General features: G+C 27.4%; 2 protein-coding genes across 5 annotated transcripts; one reads left to right on the top strand and one right to left on the bottom strand.

The window, feature by feature from the left end:
• Positions 1 to 414: 414 nt before the first annotated feature.
• Positions 415 to 3,208, bottom strand: Polr3c (RNA polymerase III subunit C). Of its 2 annotated transcripts, XM_074241007.1 has the most exons (9): positions 3,066 to 3,208; positions 2,821 to 2,936; positions 2,608 to 2,729; positions 2,142 to 2,266; positions 1,723 to 1,987; positions 1,440 to 1,648; positions 1,215 to 1,368; positions 777 to 1,137; positions 415 to 680 (listed from the first exon to the last, which is right to left on the bottom strand). In XM_074241007.1, exons 4-9 carry the CDS (start codon positions 2,260 to 2,262, stop codon positions 546 to 548), a joined length of 1,245 nt encoding a protein of 414 aa, XP_074097108.1. In that variant the 5' UTR covers positions 2,263 to 2,266; positions 2,608 to 2,729; positions 2,821 to 2,936; positions 3,066 to 3,208; the 3' UTR covers positions 415 to 545. The 2 variants fall into 2 exon arrangements, with proteins under 2 accessions (XP_074097108.1, XP_074097107.1); XM_074241006.1 differs by lacking the exon at positions 3,066 to 3,208 and having other exon boundaries at positions 2,821 to 2,982.
• Positions 3,209 to 4,059: 851 nt separating this feature from the next.
• On the top strand, positions 4,060 to 11,844 carry LOC141526172 (OTU domain-containing protein 7B). Of its 3 annotated transcripts, none has more exons than XM_074241005.1 (8): positions 4,060 to 4,462; positions 6,611 to 6,654; positions 6,929 to 7,202; positions 7,329 to 7,747; positions 7,880 to 8,263; positions 8,878 to 9,206; positions 9,422 to 9,577; positions 10,039 to 11,844. In XM_074241005.1, the coding sequence occupies exons 3-8, from the start codon at positions 6,947 to 6,949 to the stop codon at positions 10,205 to 10,207; spliced, it is 1,713 nt and encodes a 570-aa protein (XP_074097106.1). In that variant the 5' UTR covers positions 4,060 to 4,462; positions 6,611 to 6,654; positions 6,929 to 6,946; the 3' UTR covers positions 10,208 to 11,844. The 3 variants fall into 3 exon arrangements, with proteins under 3 accessions (XP_074097106.1, XP_074097104.1, XP_074097105.1); XM_074241003.1 differs by having other exon boundaries at positions 4,060 to 4,828; XM_074241004.1 differs by lacking the exon at positions 4,060 to 4,462 and adding an exon at positions 5,151 to 5,752.
• Positions 11,845 to 16,738: the final 4,894 nt, after the last annotated feature.

Below are 16,738 nucleotides of genomic sequence, written 5' to 3'. Positions count from 1 at the left end.
ATATCTTAAATTTTTTAATTTAAATTTAAATATTTATTTGTTAATTATTTTTATTGTTAAAAAAATTTCAAAATTTTTTATTGAAGAAATTTTAATTAAACAAAAAAAAATTTCACATGTAAAAAACTGGAAAAATTACAAGTGCAATTTTTTAAAAATATTTTTTTAGTTGTAATTTAATTAAAAAAAAAAAATTAAAAATTTTTCGACGTCTGCTAACTTCAGTGTCATTATCTCTAAATACATAATTAAGAAATGACCTTATATCTCGTGAACTATTGACATTTTTAAAGATATAAGCTCATCCCGATGTTACACTCTTCAAGACCTTTCATTTAAGTACCCACATCAATTTTTCATATATTTTATATATTTATAGATATGTATGTATGAAAAATATATAAAAAATGCATGTTATTATTTAAATTCAATATTTATCTTAATAATTAAAAATACAAACATAATTATTCATAATAATTTACAAAATTTTATTGAAAATTTTTTAATAATCAATATTCATAATTGCTAAAAAATATCGCAATTAATCAGTGATAACGTAAATACATTTTTAACAAAAATAACGTATCTTCGATGAATAACTCCGCGGTTCCTAATGTTTTAGTGGTAATTTTAACTTTTTCAACCTGGACTTTTTCAGCAGGTGTCATTAGAAGTCTGACCTATAATACAAAAAATAAAAAGATAATTTATTAAAATTATCAATTATCAACTAGATTAATAGAATAAGCTGTGGCAATCAATAAATAAAAATTAACCTGTTCTATTTGCGCTGGATCAGCATTCATTGCCTCCAAATTGCTTAAAACTGTTTCTAGACGCAAATGTTTGTCCATAAGAGAGTCATTGGTAGTCGTAACATGGTTCCGCCTAAGGATTGTATTGTACAATGAATGATAACAATGTTCAACAACCATGCGTACCACATGGTTAAAATTAATGTGTAACAAAAATATCCCTTTCATTGGAGCAGTCGGAGCGGTTGATTTCTTCACCTCTTGAACTTGTAAATAATTTTTGTCTAATAATATATACATCAGTTCTTTAATTTCTCTTTCAGGCATCATTGCTATCTGTTTAATTTTATCTTCTTCGATAAATTTTTCATGCCGAACCAACCTAAGAATAATTATTTATTGTTACCGGATACAAAATTTTTCTTAATCTCTTAATAATATAAATAATTGAATAAACACCTGAATATTCTCGCTGCTTTGGAGCCAAATCGTTCCAAGACAACATTTTCTACAGTGGCCCAAGCAAGTTGAGATAATATTTCTTTCATATCAATACTGAATTGTCCACCACCTGAATCACCAACACGTCTTACGAATTTCCTTGAATCTTCAACTGTAATTATTTTGTAATTGGTATTTATCTTAATTAAAAAAATTAAAATTAAAAGTCAGAGAAAAAATTACCAATTATTTGTAAATATTGATCGATATATTGAGTAAGTTTAGGAATATTTAACTTCCTGACATCTTCTCTGATTTCATGAAAAGGAATTGGATTCGATGTTGGCGCCCAAGATGCTGTCCGCGTGTACATTAAAAAAATCAGACGACGCATCAACTCAGCGGCATCGCTATCATAAATCCTTCCCACTGTTTCTACAATTATCTCATCTCTGTCAACAAATAATAAGTTATAAATTACATAAAATTTTTTTCAGCCTTCATTTTATTAAAAAAATTAATTTACCTCAAATCTTGAATCAATCTATCGAAATTAACTTTCCAGTAGATATTGTCATCACCAAAACCAGTTTTACCCTCAGAATTAATTGCTTTATCTACTATTTTGTGAATTGCCTCTAAATTTAATTTTGGAACATCAAAATCCGAGTTCCCGATTGACGAGGTCTTGTCGCTTTTATTATTTTCTGGGGTATTCCGTATCAAAAATTGATTTTTTATCATTGTTTGGAATTGCTCGTACAGTAACTCAACAGAAGGTATTTTATTAACTGAAATAAATATTATTGCTCTAATCAGTACTTTTTTAACATCATTTTGGTCTACAACATCCTGATTTAAATTAATTATAAAATAAATATTTTAAACAAAAAAAAAAATATTTAATCACTCTTTTAAGTAGTGTTACGATCGACATTTAGTTACCTTTTGATATTTTTTCATATGCTCTGATTATAACTTGAGACGCGGTTTCATATCCGTGTTTCAAAACTTCTTCAAACATTATTTCGCTTTCGTCTCCGCTGCATTTTTTTATAAACAACATGAATCTGTAGAAATATAAATATTGATAAAACTAATCAATGATTTTCACGACACTGAAATTGAGAAGCATTTAATAATTTCAGGTTTTTTTTTTTTTTTTTTTTTAATAATAAATTACAAGAATAAAAAAATTAAAAATTTTTAAATTGTAAAAAATAATTTTCTATGCTTAGTTTATTAAAAAAAAAAAAATCTAAAAATTTTCAAGTGTCTGCTAAGTTCAGCCTCATAATTTTTTTAAAATAATTTACAAGACTTAGTTTATTTGCCAAATAAAATCCAAAAATAGTCAAGTGTCTGCTAATATTTCAGTGTCATTGATTTTAATCAGACTCTTGTCAATTACCTTGAATACCGTAAAATATTTAATACTTTATCATAATCAAGTACATATCGAATAGGCTCCTTTTCTTCTTGTTCATATGAAACTAATCCAAATCTAATCAAAACACATAGTGACTCTCTAACCTGTTGACAAAAAAAATATTTTATATTATTAGTCATTTTTAAACAATTAAAATCATAACAATAATTCAAATAAAGTAGTAATAATGTATACTTTGTTTGGTGGAAGACGAAGTTTGCTAATAATAAAAGGTACTGTTTGTTTATTGTTTTTAAATAAACAATCTCCTACACTTTTAACCGTTTCACCGAAATGTTGTAATAAAATAGCTGAACACAATTTACCGCACATGTAACTCATTGTAAATATATATATATATATATATATATATATATATATATATATATATATATATATATATATATATATTATTATCTGAATTTATATAAAATAATTACATGTGTGGATTTTATTACTAAATAATTATTTATTTGTTTCTATACGTAATGTCGACTTAACCATGTCTAGTTTTTGCCGACCACGCTGCATGCTGTTTATTCCACATGTATACATAAATGTATATAGATATACCTGACATATATACATACACAATTCTAGTAATATATGTCATTAAGCTAATGAAATTATCTAGAGATTTTTAATTTACTAGACATTTTAAATTGTTCACTTTTGAATTCTAAAAATAAAAAAAATTTATTTCAATTTTTTTTTCTTCATGGTTAGAAGTTTTATTAGCATTATAATTAAAAATTAACTTACCATAAACAATAAATATGACACTGAAGTTAGCAGACATCTGAAAATTTTTGATTTTTTTTTATTAATTAAATTACAACTAAAAAAATATTTCTAAAAAATTGCACTCATAGTTTTTCAAGTTTTTTACTTTTTAAATTTTATTTAACAAAAGAATTATTTTTGAAAAATTGCATTTTTAATTTTTTTAAATTTCTAAAAGTCAATTTTTTTTGCCATAATTTATTTGTCAAAAAATATTCTAAAAATTATTAAATATCTGGTAAATTTATTTTTATTTTCATAAAATTTTATGAAAATCAAACTAGCAAATATTTGATAATGTTTTTAATTTTTTAAGAAATAAATTACTGCAAAAAAAAATTGAAAAAAAAATAAATTGACATTTAAAAATCCTTACAATAAAAATACACAAGAGTGTAAAGTTAGTCAATAATCGAAACTCGCAAAAAAATGGGGCCTGATTCCTTATTGGTTGAAATTAAGGCGCGCGCGTGGCGCGCGATTTAAATTTCTAGTTTTAATAATTTAAAAATGAAAATTTTTTAAAAATAATTTTTCAGAACAAATTCGTTTATTAAATAAAATAAAAAAATGGTCAAGTGACAGCTAATTTTAATATCATAAAAATTTTATACCTCTTTCAGAGTTAACGCCAATTTTCATGTAACGACAAAAAAGCAGCACATTCATATTTCTACCAGTATATTTAATTATAACATACATGTATGTATGCATGTGTATTTGTAACCTTAGCTGGTAGGATCCATGAGTCATGACCACAAGAGCGAGAGAGAGAAGAATAGAGGATTACGTATAAAAATCAACAGTGTAAAGAATAGAACTGTTGAGTCTGTAGTGTTGATGTTGGATGTTGATGGTCTTGGGTTTGGTCTCTTTAACAATGTTTACCATTACCAGTCTTAAACTTCTTAGATTCAATTAAACATTGTGGATTGTGGGTGTAATGTATATTTATCATCGTTCACGCTGCATATTTATCTACGCACCCCAGTGGTGTCTGTAAATAAATAAATAAACAAAAAATTTTATTATCAACAAGTATAAATAAACATAGGTATATATATGTATGTAAATACATACTTGCATTTTATTACTGTTATGCTGGATTTTATTATCTAATAAAGTTTTAACAACAAATACACCTATGATTGATTTAATAAAAAAAAAAAAAAAAAAAAAAAAAACAGTAATAAATTAATACCAGCAAAAATTCGACATGATTGCTGTCAGTTTAACTAAAAAATTCAACCGATCGAAGTATGACCTCCAAAAGTGTTGGCGTTCTTAATTCTTGTACTAAATAAATGTCACTTGATGATAAATAAGTTCTAAGACTATTTTATTATTATTGTTGTTATTGCTAGTGCTGTTCCCACGCATTGCTTATAATTTATTAATTCAAGATCAAAATTTTTATTCAGTAAGTATTTCATTCATTTATTCAGTTATCTATTGACGTTCACCATTAAAATTCATTTTTTATTTCTTCTTCAGGTTTAATTGCTAGTGAAAGTTTATGTTTATAAACTGTATTATTAATGGCTCTTGTGCTAGTAAAAATCTGAATATGTATGCATCAAGTTTATATTGAAGAATATCATTTTTTATTTTTATTCACAACAAATGACATTTAAAAAAATTTTTTTTGGCGTAAAAAATTTTTATTTATAATTTTTTTTTTTAATTAAAAGTCATATAAAATTTTTTTAATAATTTTTAAGTACTAAAAATTTTTAAAAGACATTTTTGAACTCCGATAGGTAACACGAAAAACCTGTTGGAATTAAAAGCTTTCAATAATTATTATTTCATACATATATGCCAATACTAATACACATATGCGTTAATGTGGTCGCGTAATAAATTTTTTTTAATTTTTTTAATTCTCACCTTGAACGCAACGGCTACTGAGAGCAGAGCAGAGCGCTATACAACTATTTTTGTAAAACGCAATTGCTCTATATGTATATTGATATTATTAGAAGTTGTAAATAACTATACACACTATTATTATTGCCAGTGTATGTTATTCTATTTCTTATTGCTGTAAATCTAAATATTTTGTGCAAAAAACAGACAGTGTACTTAAAAATTTTTGAGTGTCAGTTGTGAGAGCTGTATCGACAATATGATAATAGCAATTATTCTGTATTTTGTATTCTGTGTATTGCTGTATGAATAATTCATAAATAAAATTTTAAATTTTATTTATTTTTCGCTCTTTAGTACATAACCGGTTAAAAAAGCAAGGCCGTCAATATTACCGTATGTGTGTGTAACTAAATAATGTTTATATTATAGTTTGTGAAGTATTGTAAATTTAAATTCTTATAATTACTAGCACGTGAGTTTTTGTTTTATCCATTGTTCTTAAATTTATTTATAAACTTGAACAATCGCTTCAATGAGACTAGACGCTCTCGCGTAATTAAAATTTTTTATAGTCAATTTTGTATTAAAAAGAGAGTCAATTTTTAAATATTTCAAAATCAATAATTATTTTAATTTTTATTGTCATTTTAAGACACAAAAATAATTTTTTTTTTATCTTTAATGAGTCATATGAAAAATATTATTTATACGCTAATAAATATGTTTGAATATCATTACAATGAAATTAATTTATTAAAAACTATTCAAAAACATATTTATTCAAATGACTAGTATTTATAAAGATTAGGAAATTTATTTGTATTTAATTTTTACACGTGTGAGCTTGTGATAAAACATGATTTATTTAATGACATTAAAGTTAGCAGTCACTAGATAATTTTTTAATTTTTTTTAACAAAAAAATTATTTATAAAAAATTGCAATTAAAATTTTTTTAAATTTCTACATGTCAATGTTTTTTTTACCATAATTTATTTGAAAAAAAAAATTTTTTTAATTATCAAATAGCTAAATTAATTCTCATTTTATTTATTGTTAGATATTACCAATATTATTTAAAATAATAACCAACTTTTACTACTTATTTATTATTAATTTCTTCTGTTAATTATTTAAATTGACAATAATAGAAACCGGGTCGTCAATTAACTTACTCTTTGCATACAATTGCACAATAAATTAAATAATAAAACTAATAATGATTAAGCTCAATCCGACGATACCTAATCAGCCAGATGAAACATTTTTAATTTTTATTTTATTACATAATAACAACAATAATATATTCAAATTATTCTTATTGTTTCAGAACTGATGCTGTGTAACCAAGCTGAACTATAATATTCAATAGCCGTGAGTATTAATCATTTTAAAATTATTATTATTTTGTAATATTCAGAGCATAAGGAAAAAAAAAATTTAAAACCATACCTAAATTATAAATATATATGTGGTTTAATTTGATATCATCAAAGATATCTAAACTTGAATTTGTGGTTTTTCATTTAATAATAAGATTTTTTTTTTTGTGATAAAAAATTCTGCATTCAATTTTTATCAATAATTATAAATACTTCTGATAAAATTATTAAAAATGCTCGAATACTAAAAAAATTTATTTTCACAGAAAATCCATAGGATTGTTATGAGTAGTACTTTATCGATGTACGATGGATTGGAACCAGATGTACCAACAAATAATTCAACCACCCTCAGCACCGGAGGTACTGGCGGAGCCGGTGGAGCAGGAGGTGGAACGACTAAAAAATTGGCGAGAGGAATTTCACGAGCTACGGAAAATGCAGCAATAGTATCACACGCTCGTTCGCAGCTGACATTTCTGGGGATTGTTGATACGCCTGAATTCACATTTTCATTGCCTGATCTATCAATCTACCCTGGTAATTATAATAATAATTTATCAGATTCTTAGATACTGAAAAAAAAAAAAAAAAAAAAAAAATTTTAATCTAGACTAAAAAAAAAAATTCTTAACTGGAGTATAAATTTTCTTGGCTGTCTGTTAGATTCATTTCGACAATTTTTGGAGAGAGATTTAATCGAGGGAGGCTGCTTGACGTCTCTAGAGGCAGCAGGAAGATTAAATTGGTGGTGCGGTGGCAAGAACAGCAGCAGCGCTCGGGTCCTCTGGCCATTAGCAACCACTGGAGATGGAAATTGCTTACTCCATGCTGCGTCGTTAGGAATGTGGGGGTTCCATGATCGTCTGTTGACTCTAAGGGATGCTTTACACAATACTCTGTCGAAAGGCGAATACAAGGACGCATTGTTCAGACGGTGGAAATGGAGGCAGATGGGGTTGAATGCCGCCGCTGGACTGGCGTATACGGAAACTGAGTGGTTAACTGAATGGCAAAGCATTGTGGAAATGGCATCTGCGAATCCACGATCGCAGACCGCAACTTCTTATCAGAGTCTTGAGGAGGTATGTGTGTATTGTCAATAATGTCTTTGGTATTTATTGCAAGCAATCTCTGATAATACTGAATATTGTCAATGGACTTTTATCATTATCATCATTATTATTATTATTATTATTATTGTTGTTGGTTATTAGGTTCATGTTCTTGCACTGGCGCATGTTTTGCGCAGACCAATAATCGTAATTGCGGAAACTATGCTCCGCGATTGTGAAGGTGTGGCCTTGGCACCAATTCCTTTCGGCGGGGTATATCTTCCACTTCAAGTTTCCCCAGCAAAGTGTCACCGGACGCCCCTGCTTTTGGCTTACCACTCGGCTCATTTCTCTCCTTTGGTAACTGTCGATTGTGGTAATGAGTTTGCTGCAAGTGGAAACGGAATTGGTGATACCACGGGCGTTAGTATACCTCTTGTCGATCCTGATACTGGGCAATTACTTCCTGTCTTATTCGCCGTTGACCCTGGCCCAGACTGGGATTGGACCGCTTCTCAAGATCTCCTGCTTTGTCATCAAGATACTGTTCGTTTTTTTATTTTTATTATTATTTCGGGTTACTAATCCCAATAGGGCATATCTCAGAATATATATGCCCTTATGGCTTTATAAAATTAAAAGGGCGTATAAAAATTTTTTTTCGCTCCAATTAACTTAGCAATATAGAAATTTGGTTGTAAAATGCAAAAAAAAATTTTTTTTCGGCATATATTCCCTTTTGTCTTTAAGAAAAAAAATTTCTAAAGCCAAAAGGACGTTCATACATAAATAAATGGTTAAAATAGCTTCTAATGATCTAAAAAAAAAAATTAATTTTTGGAAATTGAACTAAAAAAAATTACCACAGCCGAATTTTTTGAAATTTTTAATTTTTTTTTTTAACGAAAATTTAAAAATTTTATTTTTAATTCTGTGATTGAATTACTTTAAAATACGATATGTCAAAAAATTTTTTTCTTGCGTTTTTCATTCGGATTTTATATTTTTATACATCTCCATTTTGATTGGAGAAAAAAAATTTTTTATTCGCCTTTTTAGTTCTGCAAGGTCAAATATTTTAAGCTACGACTTTTTGGCATTAGTAACACAATTTATTTTAATATATAATATATTTTATCTGACACTATTTGATATTCTAGATGGAGATTCTTATCAGAGCTTACTTAGACTGTGAATATCAAACGCTGACGACAGAAGATCTGGACAGACTTTCAGACACTGATGGATCGCTGACTGGCAAGAGCAAAGCTGCTAAGCAACTACTGGGTGTCGCTAAGCAGTTTGGATCAATCGGGAAGTCAATGAGCAAAAAACTTTGGTCTTCAATGGCCAAGAGATCCAAAAGTCCTCCGACTTCGGCATTGGCTGGACTGACTACCGAAGGTGTTCTGTGTGTTAAACTTAAAAGCCACCGGCATCAGTATGTTGATCAGATGCTACAAAATTATCTTCAGTGCGCTCACTCAAGGTGATTATTTTTTTGTTTTATAAGTAATTTTGTAATGTACGGTTGAAATGAAAGTGATATTAAAATTCAAGGATAAATGTTAAGTAACGAGCCGCGCCTAAAATATTGATATAGGTATTAGGGTTGTATTACTTCACTTATATTACCATCATCAGCCTCAAGAGACTGCGTAATTAGATAATTTTAGCTTACTTAATTTAAAAATTTTATTTCAGATACTTGGAGATGCAAAAAGACGCCTCAGGGACTGAAGTAAATTATGGGGCAGGCAAATCAAAATTTTATACTGTCAGTGACAGTAACAGCCATGCTAGTGTCAGTAAGCTACAACCAACAAATACGAATAAAGATCGTACTCTATATTTATCAAGGTGAGTTATTGGATTATATGTAAACTAGCAACCTTGCAGTCACATAGTGACTGCCATGAGTTGTAAACTAAAAAAAAATTAAAATTTTGCTTTATTGAATAATTAATTTTGTTAAACTGCCCTGTACTTTCTTAAATATTGACGTTTTTAAAGATATAAGCTCATCCTGATATTACATTCATCAAGAGTTTTCATTTGAGTACCCACATGCATTTTTATATATTTTTCATATATTCATATATATAAATATATAAAATATATGAAAAATTGATGTGGGTACTCAAATGAAAGGTCTTGATGAGTATAACATCGGGATGAGCTTATATCTTTAAAAATGTCAATATTTCATCCGAAAAAAGGTCATTTCTTAATTATGTATCTCTTTGATATATAATTATATATGTTCTTTTGATAATATAGATGATTTATTTTTTTTAATTAATTTATTTTTATTTTTAAAGGTCAACATTTTACAATAACATAACAGCACCAGAACCGAGAGAATACAATGAATTCAAAAGAAGCAGCGGTTCTGTAAGAGAATGTCTCACTGAAGATTGTCCATTTTTCGGATCGCCTGAAAATGACTATTACTGTTCGAAATGCTGGGCGAACAATAGCCAACGATGATCGGCCTTTTTGGTTTAGATTTATCAAGTTAACTCATTATTCTCTACTCCTCATGACAATAACCAAAGCCTCTCATTATTGTATTCATATCGCTTACTTTACTGACATTAACAGTGAATACTTCTATAAGAACAAAATGTCCAATCGTGAAATTATCAGATAAATTAATTAGATAAATAGCTTGTAAATTTAATAATTTTAGCTGTCATATCATTATGATAAGGTTATTAATACTAGCAACGAATATAGTTGTGCTTCGCGTTGAGCTGAAGTTTATGTTAAGTCTCATTAACAGTTATATATAGACAAACGAAATTAATATATATGTATTTACTTGTGGCACGCAGTAGACTAATGAGCTCAACGCATGCATCATCTACGGACATAACCCACTGATATATATATATATATATATATATATATATATATATATATATAAAATATATACATTAAATAACTCCTCAGAGATGATATTATATATTTTTGATTCTTCATGTATTTACTACTGTTAAATTAATTATTTGAATTTCAATGAAAAAATTTAAAGAGAATTTAAATACATATATGTATACATGTATGGGATGAGATAACACACATTGATATGTGCCTTGCCTCGTATAACTGTTCTAATAGTTTTAGTAATACTCATTACATCACATTTAAATACTATCAAGCGTCCATTCTGATAATTATAATTATATTACTATCGATATTAATTATTATCAATAATTATTTATTTATACCACAATTCTTCCTTTACTTAATGTCAATTAATTTTATTAATTTTACTATCAATTATGATAAAAAAAAGTACTTTATCAAATTTTATGTTATTCACATAAATTTATATTATTACTATTATAAATTATAAATATTTATTTTTAAATTATAAAATTAAAAGGCACAACCAGTGTGACAGCCTAAAAAAAGTAGATTTTTGGGAATTAAAATAAAAAAAACTTCTGAATGAATTGTTTTAAAATTTCAAGGGGATATTAATATTGATTTTAACAATATACAGTAAAATTTTTAAAGAAAAAAATTAAATATTTTCCGAGTTAAAAAAATATTATTAAAAAATTTCACATGTGAAAATTAATAAAAATTACAAGTGAAAATTTTTGGAAGCATTTTTTTATTGTAATTGATTTATTAAAAAAATTTTTTAAATCAACAGCTGACGGCTAACTTTAGTGTTATGAGAATCATTGTATGGAGAATTATATACAGAACATGTAGAAAAAAAATTGGTCGGGATCGGATCATTTGTCTTCGAGTAATCACTCCAAAAAATTAAAAAAATGCTGTTTTGAGAAAAACGCGTTTAAAGATAAAATAATTTTATTCTAATTACCGAGCGGCTACTCTTTAAATTGCTGTAACTCACAAACTATTTGAGATATTGATTTGAAATTTTAGTATGTTATTTTTAAAGGTATGATTTATCAAAATATAAAAAAAAAAAAAAAGATTTTTTGAAAATTTCACACTGGTTGCGCCTCTTAAATTCATCGACTAAAAAGTGTTCAATCTCATGTCTTGATTATAAGCCGAGTGGCAAAAAAGTGTATCTGAAATTATATAATTGTGAAAACAATAAAACAAAAATATTTTTGTAAATAAATTATTAAAATCTATAGACATCATTTTTCAAGAGTTTCTGTAGAAATAATTAAAAAAAAAAAAAAAAAAAAAAAAAAAAAAAATTCCAAGCTTAGCTTGAAGCGAGTAAAAATAATTTGTTAGAAATAAACAAGCTACATGCATGTAATAGTATTTTGTACAAGGTATTTTATACATAAAAGAAGCGCCTTTAGATATTTAAGCATTGGTATGGCAGAAAAAAAGGAACATATCTAATAGCAGCAAGATCAGCAGAGCATTGGTATTGCACAACTTGACTCTGGGGTATAACAGTCGTAAAAACTAATGTTACACGTATGGGTTTGTTGGTGCACCGAAGAAAGCTGCCCCGAGAAGCATAAAACGAAAAATAAGGAAAGAGAGTTCAGCTAAAATAGCTCTTTTTATCGATACTTGAGTTAAACTCAGTTAAACTCGGACCGTCTCTGTGATTCAATTATTCATATAGTTTTGTCCAAGCCCGACGGTGGATTATACTATCTTTTAGTTTATACCTTCCACTTTCTCATTCTGTCTCGCAGTTATTCTTATTGTTATCATTATTTAGCTGGGTGCTTTTTTGCCTGTCTTAAGCGCTATTTTTGTTTTTATTTTTCAGTAGTCTGTACGAGGTATAGATGGGAATCCTGGATCCTGGCGCATCTTCCTGGGACCACGTCTCGAGAGACACTGCGAATATATAGTAGTAATTCTGTGCCATCCAATTTTGTGGTCGTACACAAGAAATTGGAAGGGAAATAACAACGCGATTCCCGAGACAATCCCACCCTACAGTGTCTTTACTTGTTCTTCCAACTCTACTATCCTTATATTTATAATTGTAACTTATAAATAATATTTATTTTTTAATCAAACTTTAGACTATTGTTTTTCAATTTTAGAAATAATTTAAGTTACTTTAATTGTTCAAAGTATTTTTTTTTTATTTGATTAATATAAAAATTCATTCACAAAAAAAAATTTTTTTTTTAACTAAAAAATAATTTTTATTTGATTTAAGAAGAAAAAGTTTCAATTTTTTTTTTTTTTTTAAAGTTAATGTTTTTTTCAAAGTCTATAAAAATAACTTTTAATTCTATTAATAATTTTTCTAAATATATTTTGAAACAAATATCAAAAAAAATTTTTTTTCATGAAAATTTCAGCTTAAAATTTTTTTTATAAAAATATTAAATATTTATCGCAATTGTTAATCCTTGAATAAATTATTTAAAAATATAGTTGCAAAACTTATCTAAGTATTTGAGACTGATCGGTTGGGTAGTTTTTAAAAAATTTTACTAATTTTGAAGAAAAAAAAAAATGACATTAAATTTTCTTAAAAATAATCCTTGATATTGATATTAAAATGATTCTAAAAATTGATACTTTTTGATTTAGAAAAATATGTAAACATGTAAATTGAAGCTTAATTCCTTAGCTTTGAGATGCATTTTACAGAAATTAAATATCCCGACGCGTTCAAAAATTATTTAAAGAAGAAGTGAGAGTATGAAATTTTCAAAATTTTAAAATGCGAACTGAGTCAAAAAATGTGCAAAAAAATAAATTAAAAAAAAAAATTCCAAGTGCATATATCCCACTAATTAATGGATTCCAAATTAGGATTAAAATACCCCTCCTAGAAGAGTAATAACTCTCGACATTTAGCAGTTTGCAATACGAATGCAATATCAACATGATCCACTGCTTGAGAATTATTCTGGCATGTCGGCTATATACGGGTTGGTGGCCTCAGGGATGCTTATACCTAAAGCTTCATCTAGCTCTCTGGGGAAAACCATACTAGCATACCCTTCTCTTCCCCTGTCGCTTTCCTCTTACCACCTAAAGCCCACATCCAACCACAAACGCATTCCTGAGCCTTGAGATATGAATAATATGTGCAATGTTATAATATAATATCATACTGCAATAACTTAACATTTATACGAATTTCTCTCCCAATTATTTTTTATTAATTTTTTAAACCCACAAGATTTAATTCCAGACTTGCCGCTAATTACATTTTTATTAATATAATTATACTTTAGGAGTCAGCAAGGAGGAACTGGCAATTGGATAAAATTATATACAATATTATTGGAAAAAAAAATTAACGGTTGCGTGACTAGTTTGGCAGAAATTGGGCAGGTGAATAAATTATATGGGCATTTTGTTAGATATTGTGGGCAGGTCGTTGCGTGATAGTGTACTGAGTTGTTTAAGTTAAATAAAATTTTGGAATTTTTAGGTCAAGATAACAAATCGTAAATTTTTTAATTCTCTGCTAAAATTAACCAGAATCCGAGTGAATTTAACTGTTTATTTTTTAACGCGTAACTTTGAGGTCGTAAAGAGAATTTCAAATTTTGAAATCACGAAAAATTTGACTAATGGAAATTTTTATCAAGTTTTCTAGAAGAAAATAAAATTACAGATTTGATATTTGATAGAAAATTGAAATTTCAGCCAACTAAACCATTAAATTGTCAAAATTAGATCAAATTTATACAAAAAAAAATTTTTTTGGAATTTCTATTAAATGGTTATTTAATTATAATGAGTCATAATTATTTTGAAGGATATTTATTGTTACTTATTTAGTAAGAAAAATAATTTTTAAGCTTTTGTATTTGATAAAAAGTTTAAATTTTGAACGAAAAAAAAGTTTTTAAATTTTTGTCAAATAAATTTTTTTTTTCAATAAAAATTGTATTAAAGGTAAAAATAAAATTCGAGCATAGATATTTGATAAAAATTAGAAATTTCAATCATCCAAGCAGTCATAAGTGTTCTCATTTTATTAAAAAAAATTTATTTTCGAACTTACATCAAATAAATATCCCGTTTCACTTAATTCTGCTTGTTTTAAAGAAAAAAATAACTCAGAAGCTTTTGTATTTGACAAAAAGCGAATGAAGCTTCCATTTAACAGTCTGACAGAAAGACCCGGAGTTAATAAAATATAAAAAAAGTTGTTGACTCACAGCCAGGCCATTTGAAGTACCTCGAAGAAATGTCTAAGATGTAACAGCGGAATAAAAATAAAGCAGAAAATCCCAAGGAAGAAAACACAATATACAAGATTTTAAAATAAAACTAAAAAAGAAAAAAGTGAGGACATGGCCGCGCAGTAAGTTTAAAGTGAGATTTTGTTGAAGTAAGTATAAAACCGGGGAATATATAACTCGTCCCTCAGGTGCTCTAACCTACGCCGGAAAAATGAGCATCAAACTGCATCACTATTCTTACGGTGGTATTGCTGATGCTATTGGCGCTCAGCTCATCCGAGCATCCATCGCCATCGGAGGGTAAGTCTGTGGTAACGCAACAAAACCTTGCTCCTTACTCTTCAGCTCGAAAGGAAAGTCCTTTTCTGATTTTTGAACCTTTTATTAAAGCCCAGGGTGCATCGATCCCGAGCGGTCTATTCATCCTATCCGGTTTTTTTTTGGAAATCAATAATACCCTTTAAACTCTTCACTCGGCTGCACCTCCTACATCATCTTGTATGCGCTCATACTAACGTCGAACACACGAGCCACCAGGAAGACCAAGAGTGAGACCAAGACTACATATGTACACCCTTTATTATCATAATAATAACAACAATAACTGTTTGGTTAATGGATCGTGGTGGAGTTTCAATGGAAAGTTTATTTTGAAACAAGTTTACCCCAAGCATCAGTTGTTATCTGTTGTTAAACATAATATCTACATAGGTACATGTCTGCTCTCCTGTATACATCTTGCATGGTTAAGTTTATCGTAATTGATATACAACTATAATTACTCTATAATTGATCTATTATCGATTACGTTGTCTGAGGATGACACTGTTGAATATCTAATTAAATTACAATTATCGATGCTAACATCAGATTATTATCTATCACATATTTTTACTCTTCTTTTCACTCCTCATACATATGAGGAGCTCATTTTCAAAAAGGTATCTTTTCATATTTTAAAAAAGCAGTTTTTTGAAATTTTTAATATTAATTACTTCAAGAATTACAAATATTTCGGAATAAAAATCCAATTTATCTCGATTAATCAAAAATTAAAAGATACCGGATAGACACTGAAAATAATTTTTTGATTTGAAGAAAAGTATTTTATTTAATGCGACTTTTATTTCAAAATTTTTTCTCATTAAGAAAAATTTACTTTTGACTAAAAAAAAATCAAAATTTTGCATAATAAAATAAAAAATTATTATCTAATCAAGGATTTCTTGGCTTCAGAATTTATTGAAGTATTTTTACTTCTCAATACAATATTTTTTCTCGAAAGAAAAATTTTTTTTCTGTGCAAAAAGCAGAAACTTCTTTTTTAATAATTTCATCCCAAAAAAATTTAATAGAATCAAGAAAAATTAATTAATTCAAAAACTGTTTTTTAGAATTTAATTAAATTTTGTTCATAAAAATTTTTATACAAAAAATAAGTCTTAAAATTTTTCCAAAAAAAATTATTATAAATTACATAAAAAATCTTTAGTGAATTACATTAGTTTATTTTTTAAAAAAGCAAGCAGAATAATTGTGATTATTTTATGGAAATTATTTGTTTGTTTTCTCTGTTAACTGCTAATGCGAACAATGTAAAAGGATTAAGCGTGAGGACATTTGTAAACTGCGCTGAATAGCTGATATCCAACAGATTATAAAATCATTGGTAATAATTATAAAATTTTATTATCATTATTGTTATTATTTGACTAGCCATATTATCTTTTATTATCTGGGACTATTAGCCGTGGACGGAGATTTTTTTTAACCGATTATTGGTTGTGTGACATCGAAGAATCGATAATATTGGATCGATGCCAGCGGAGGAGAGAGCACCGTCTCTGACAATTGTCGGCGTGGAAATAATGATTTCTATTCTAACGGGGTCGTC

This window comes from Cotesia typhae, unplaced genomic scaffold (genome assembly GCF_013202065.1).
Source record: "Cotesia typhae breed Kobodo isofemale line unplaced genomic scaffold, CoteBio_Ctyphae contig_33, whole genome shotgun sequence".
NCBI lineage: Eukaryota > Metazoa > Arthropoda > Insecta > Hymenoptera > Braconidae > Cotesia > Cotesia typhae.
The sequence above is the reverse complement of the archived record's forward strand: the minus strand, read 5'-3'. Positions and strand labels throughout refer to the sequence as shown.

What these genes read in the sequence shown, in the direction of transcription:
- Polr3c (XM_074241006.1), bottom strand. Translation starts at nt 2,967, where the DNA reads ATGAGTTACATGTGCGGTAAATTGTGTTCAGCTATTTTATTACAACAT. An exon ending in TTCGTCTTCCACCAAACAAA is followed by an intron (nt 2,730 to 2,820) that starts GTATACATTATT and finishes TTTTGTCAACAG; the next exon opens with GTTAGAGAGTCACTATGTGT. An exon ending in ATCCAGCGCAAATAGAACAG is followed by an intron (nt 681 to 776) that starts GTTAATTTTTAT and finishes TTTGTATTATAG; the next exon opens with GTCAGACTTCTAATGACACC.
- LOC141526172 (XM_074241005.1), top strand. Translation starts at nt 6,947, where the DNA reads ATGAGTAGTACTTTATCGATGTACGATGGATTGGAACCAGATGTACCA. An exon ending in TGCTTTGTCATCAAGATACT is followed by an intron (nt 8,264 to 8,877) that starts GTTCGTTTTTTT and finishes TTGATATTCTAG; the next exon opens with ATGGAGATTCTTATCAGAGC. An exon ending in CTTCAGTGCGCTCACTCAAG is followed by an intron (nt 9,207 to 9,421) that starts GTGATTATTTTT and finishes ATTTTATTTCAG; the next exon opens with ATACTTGGAGATGCAAAAAG.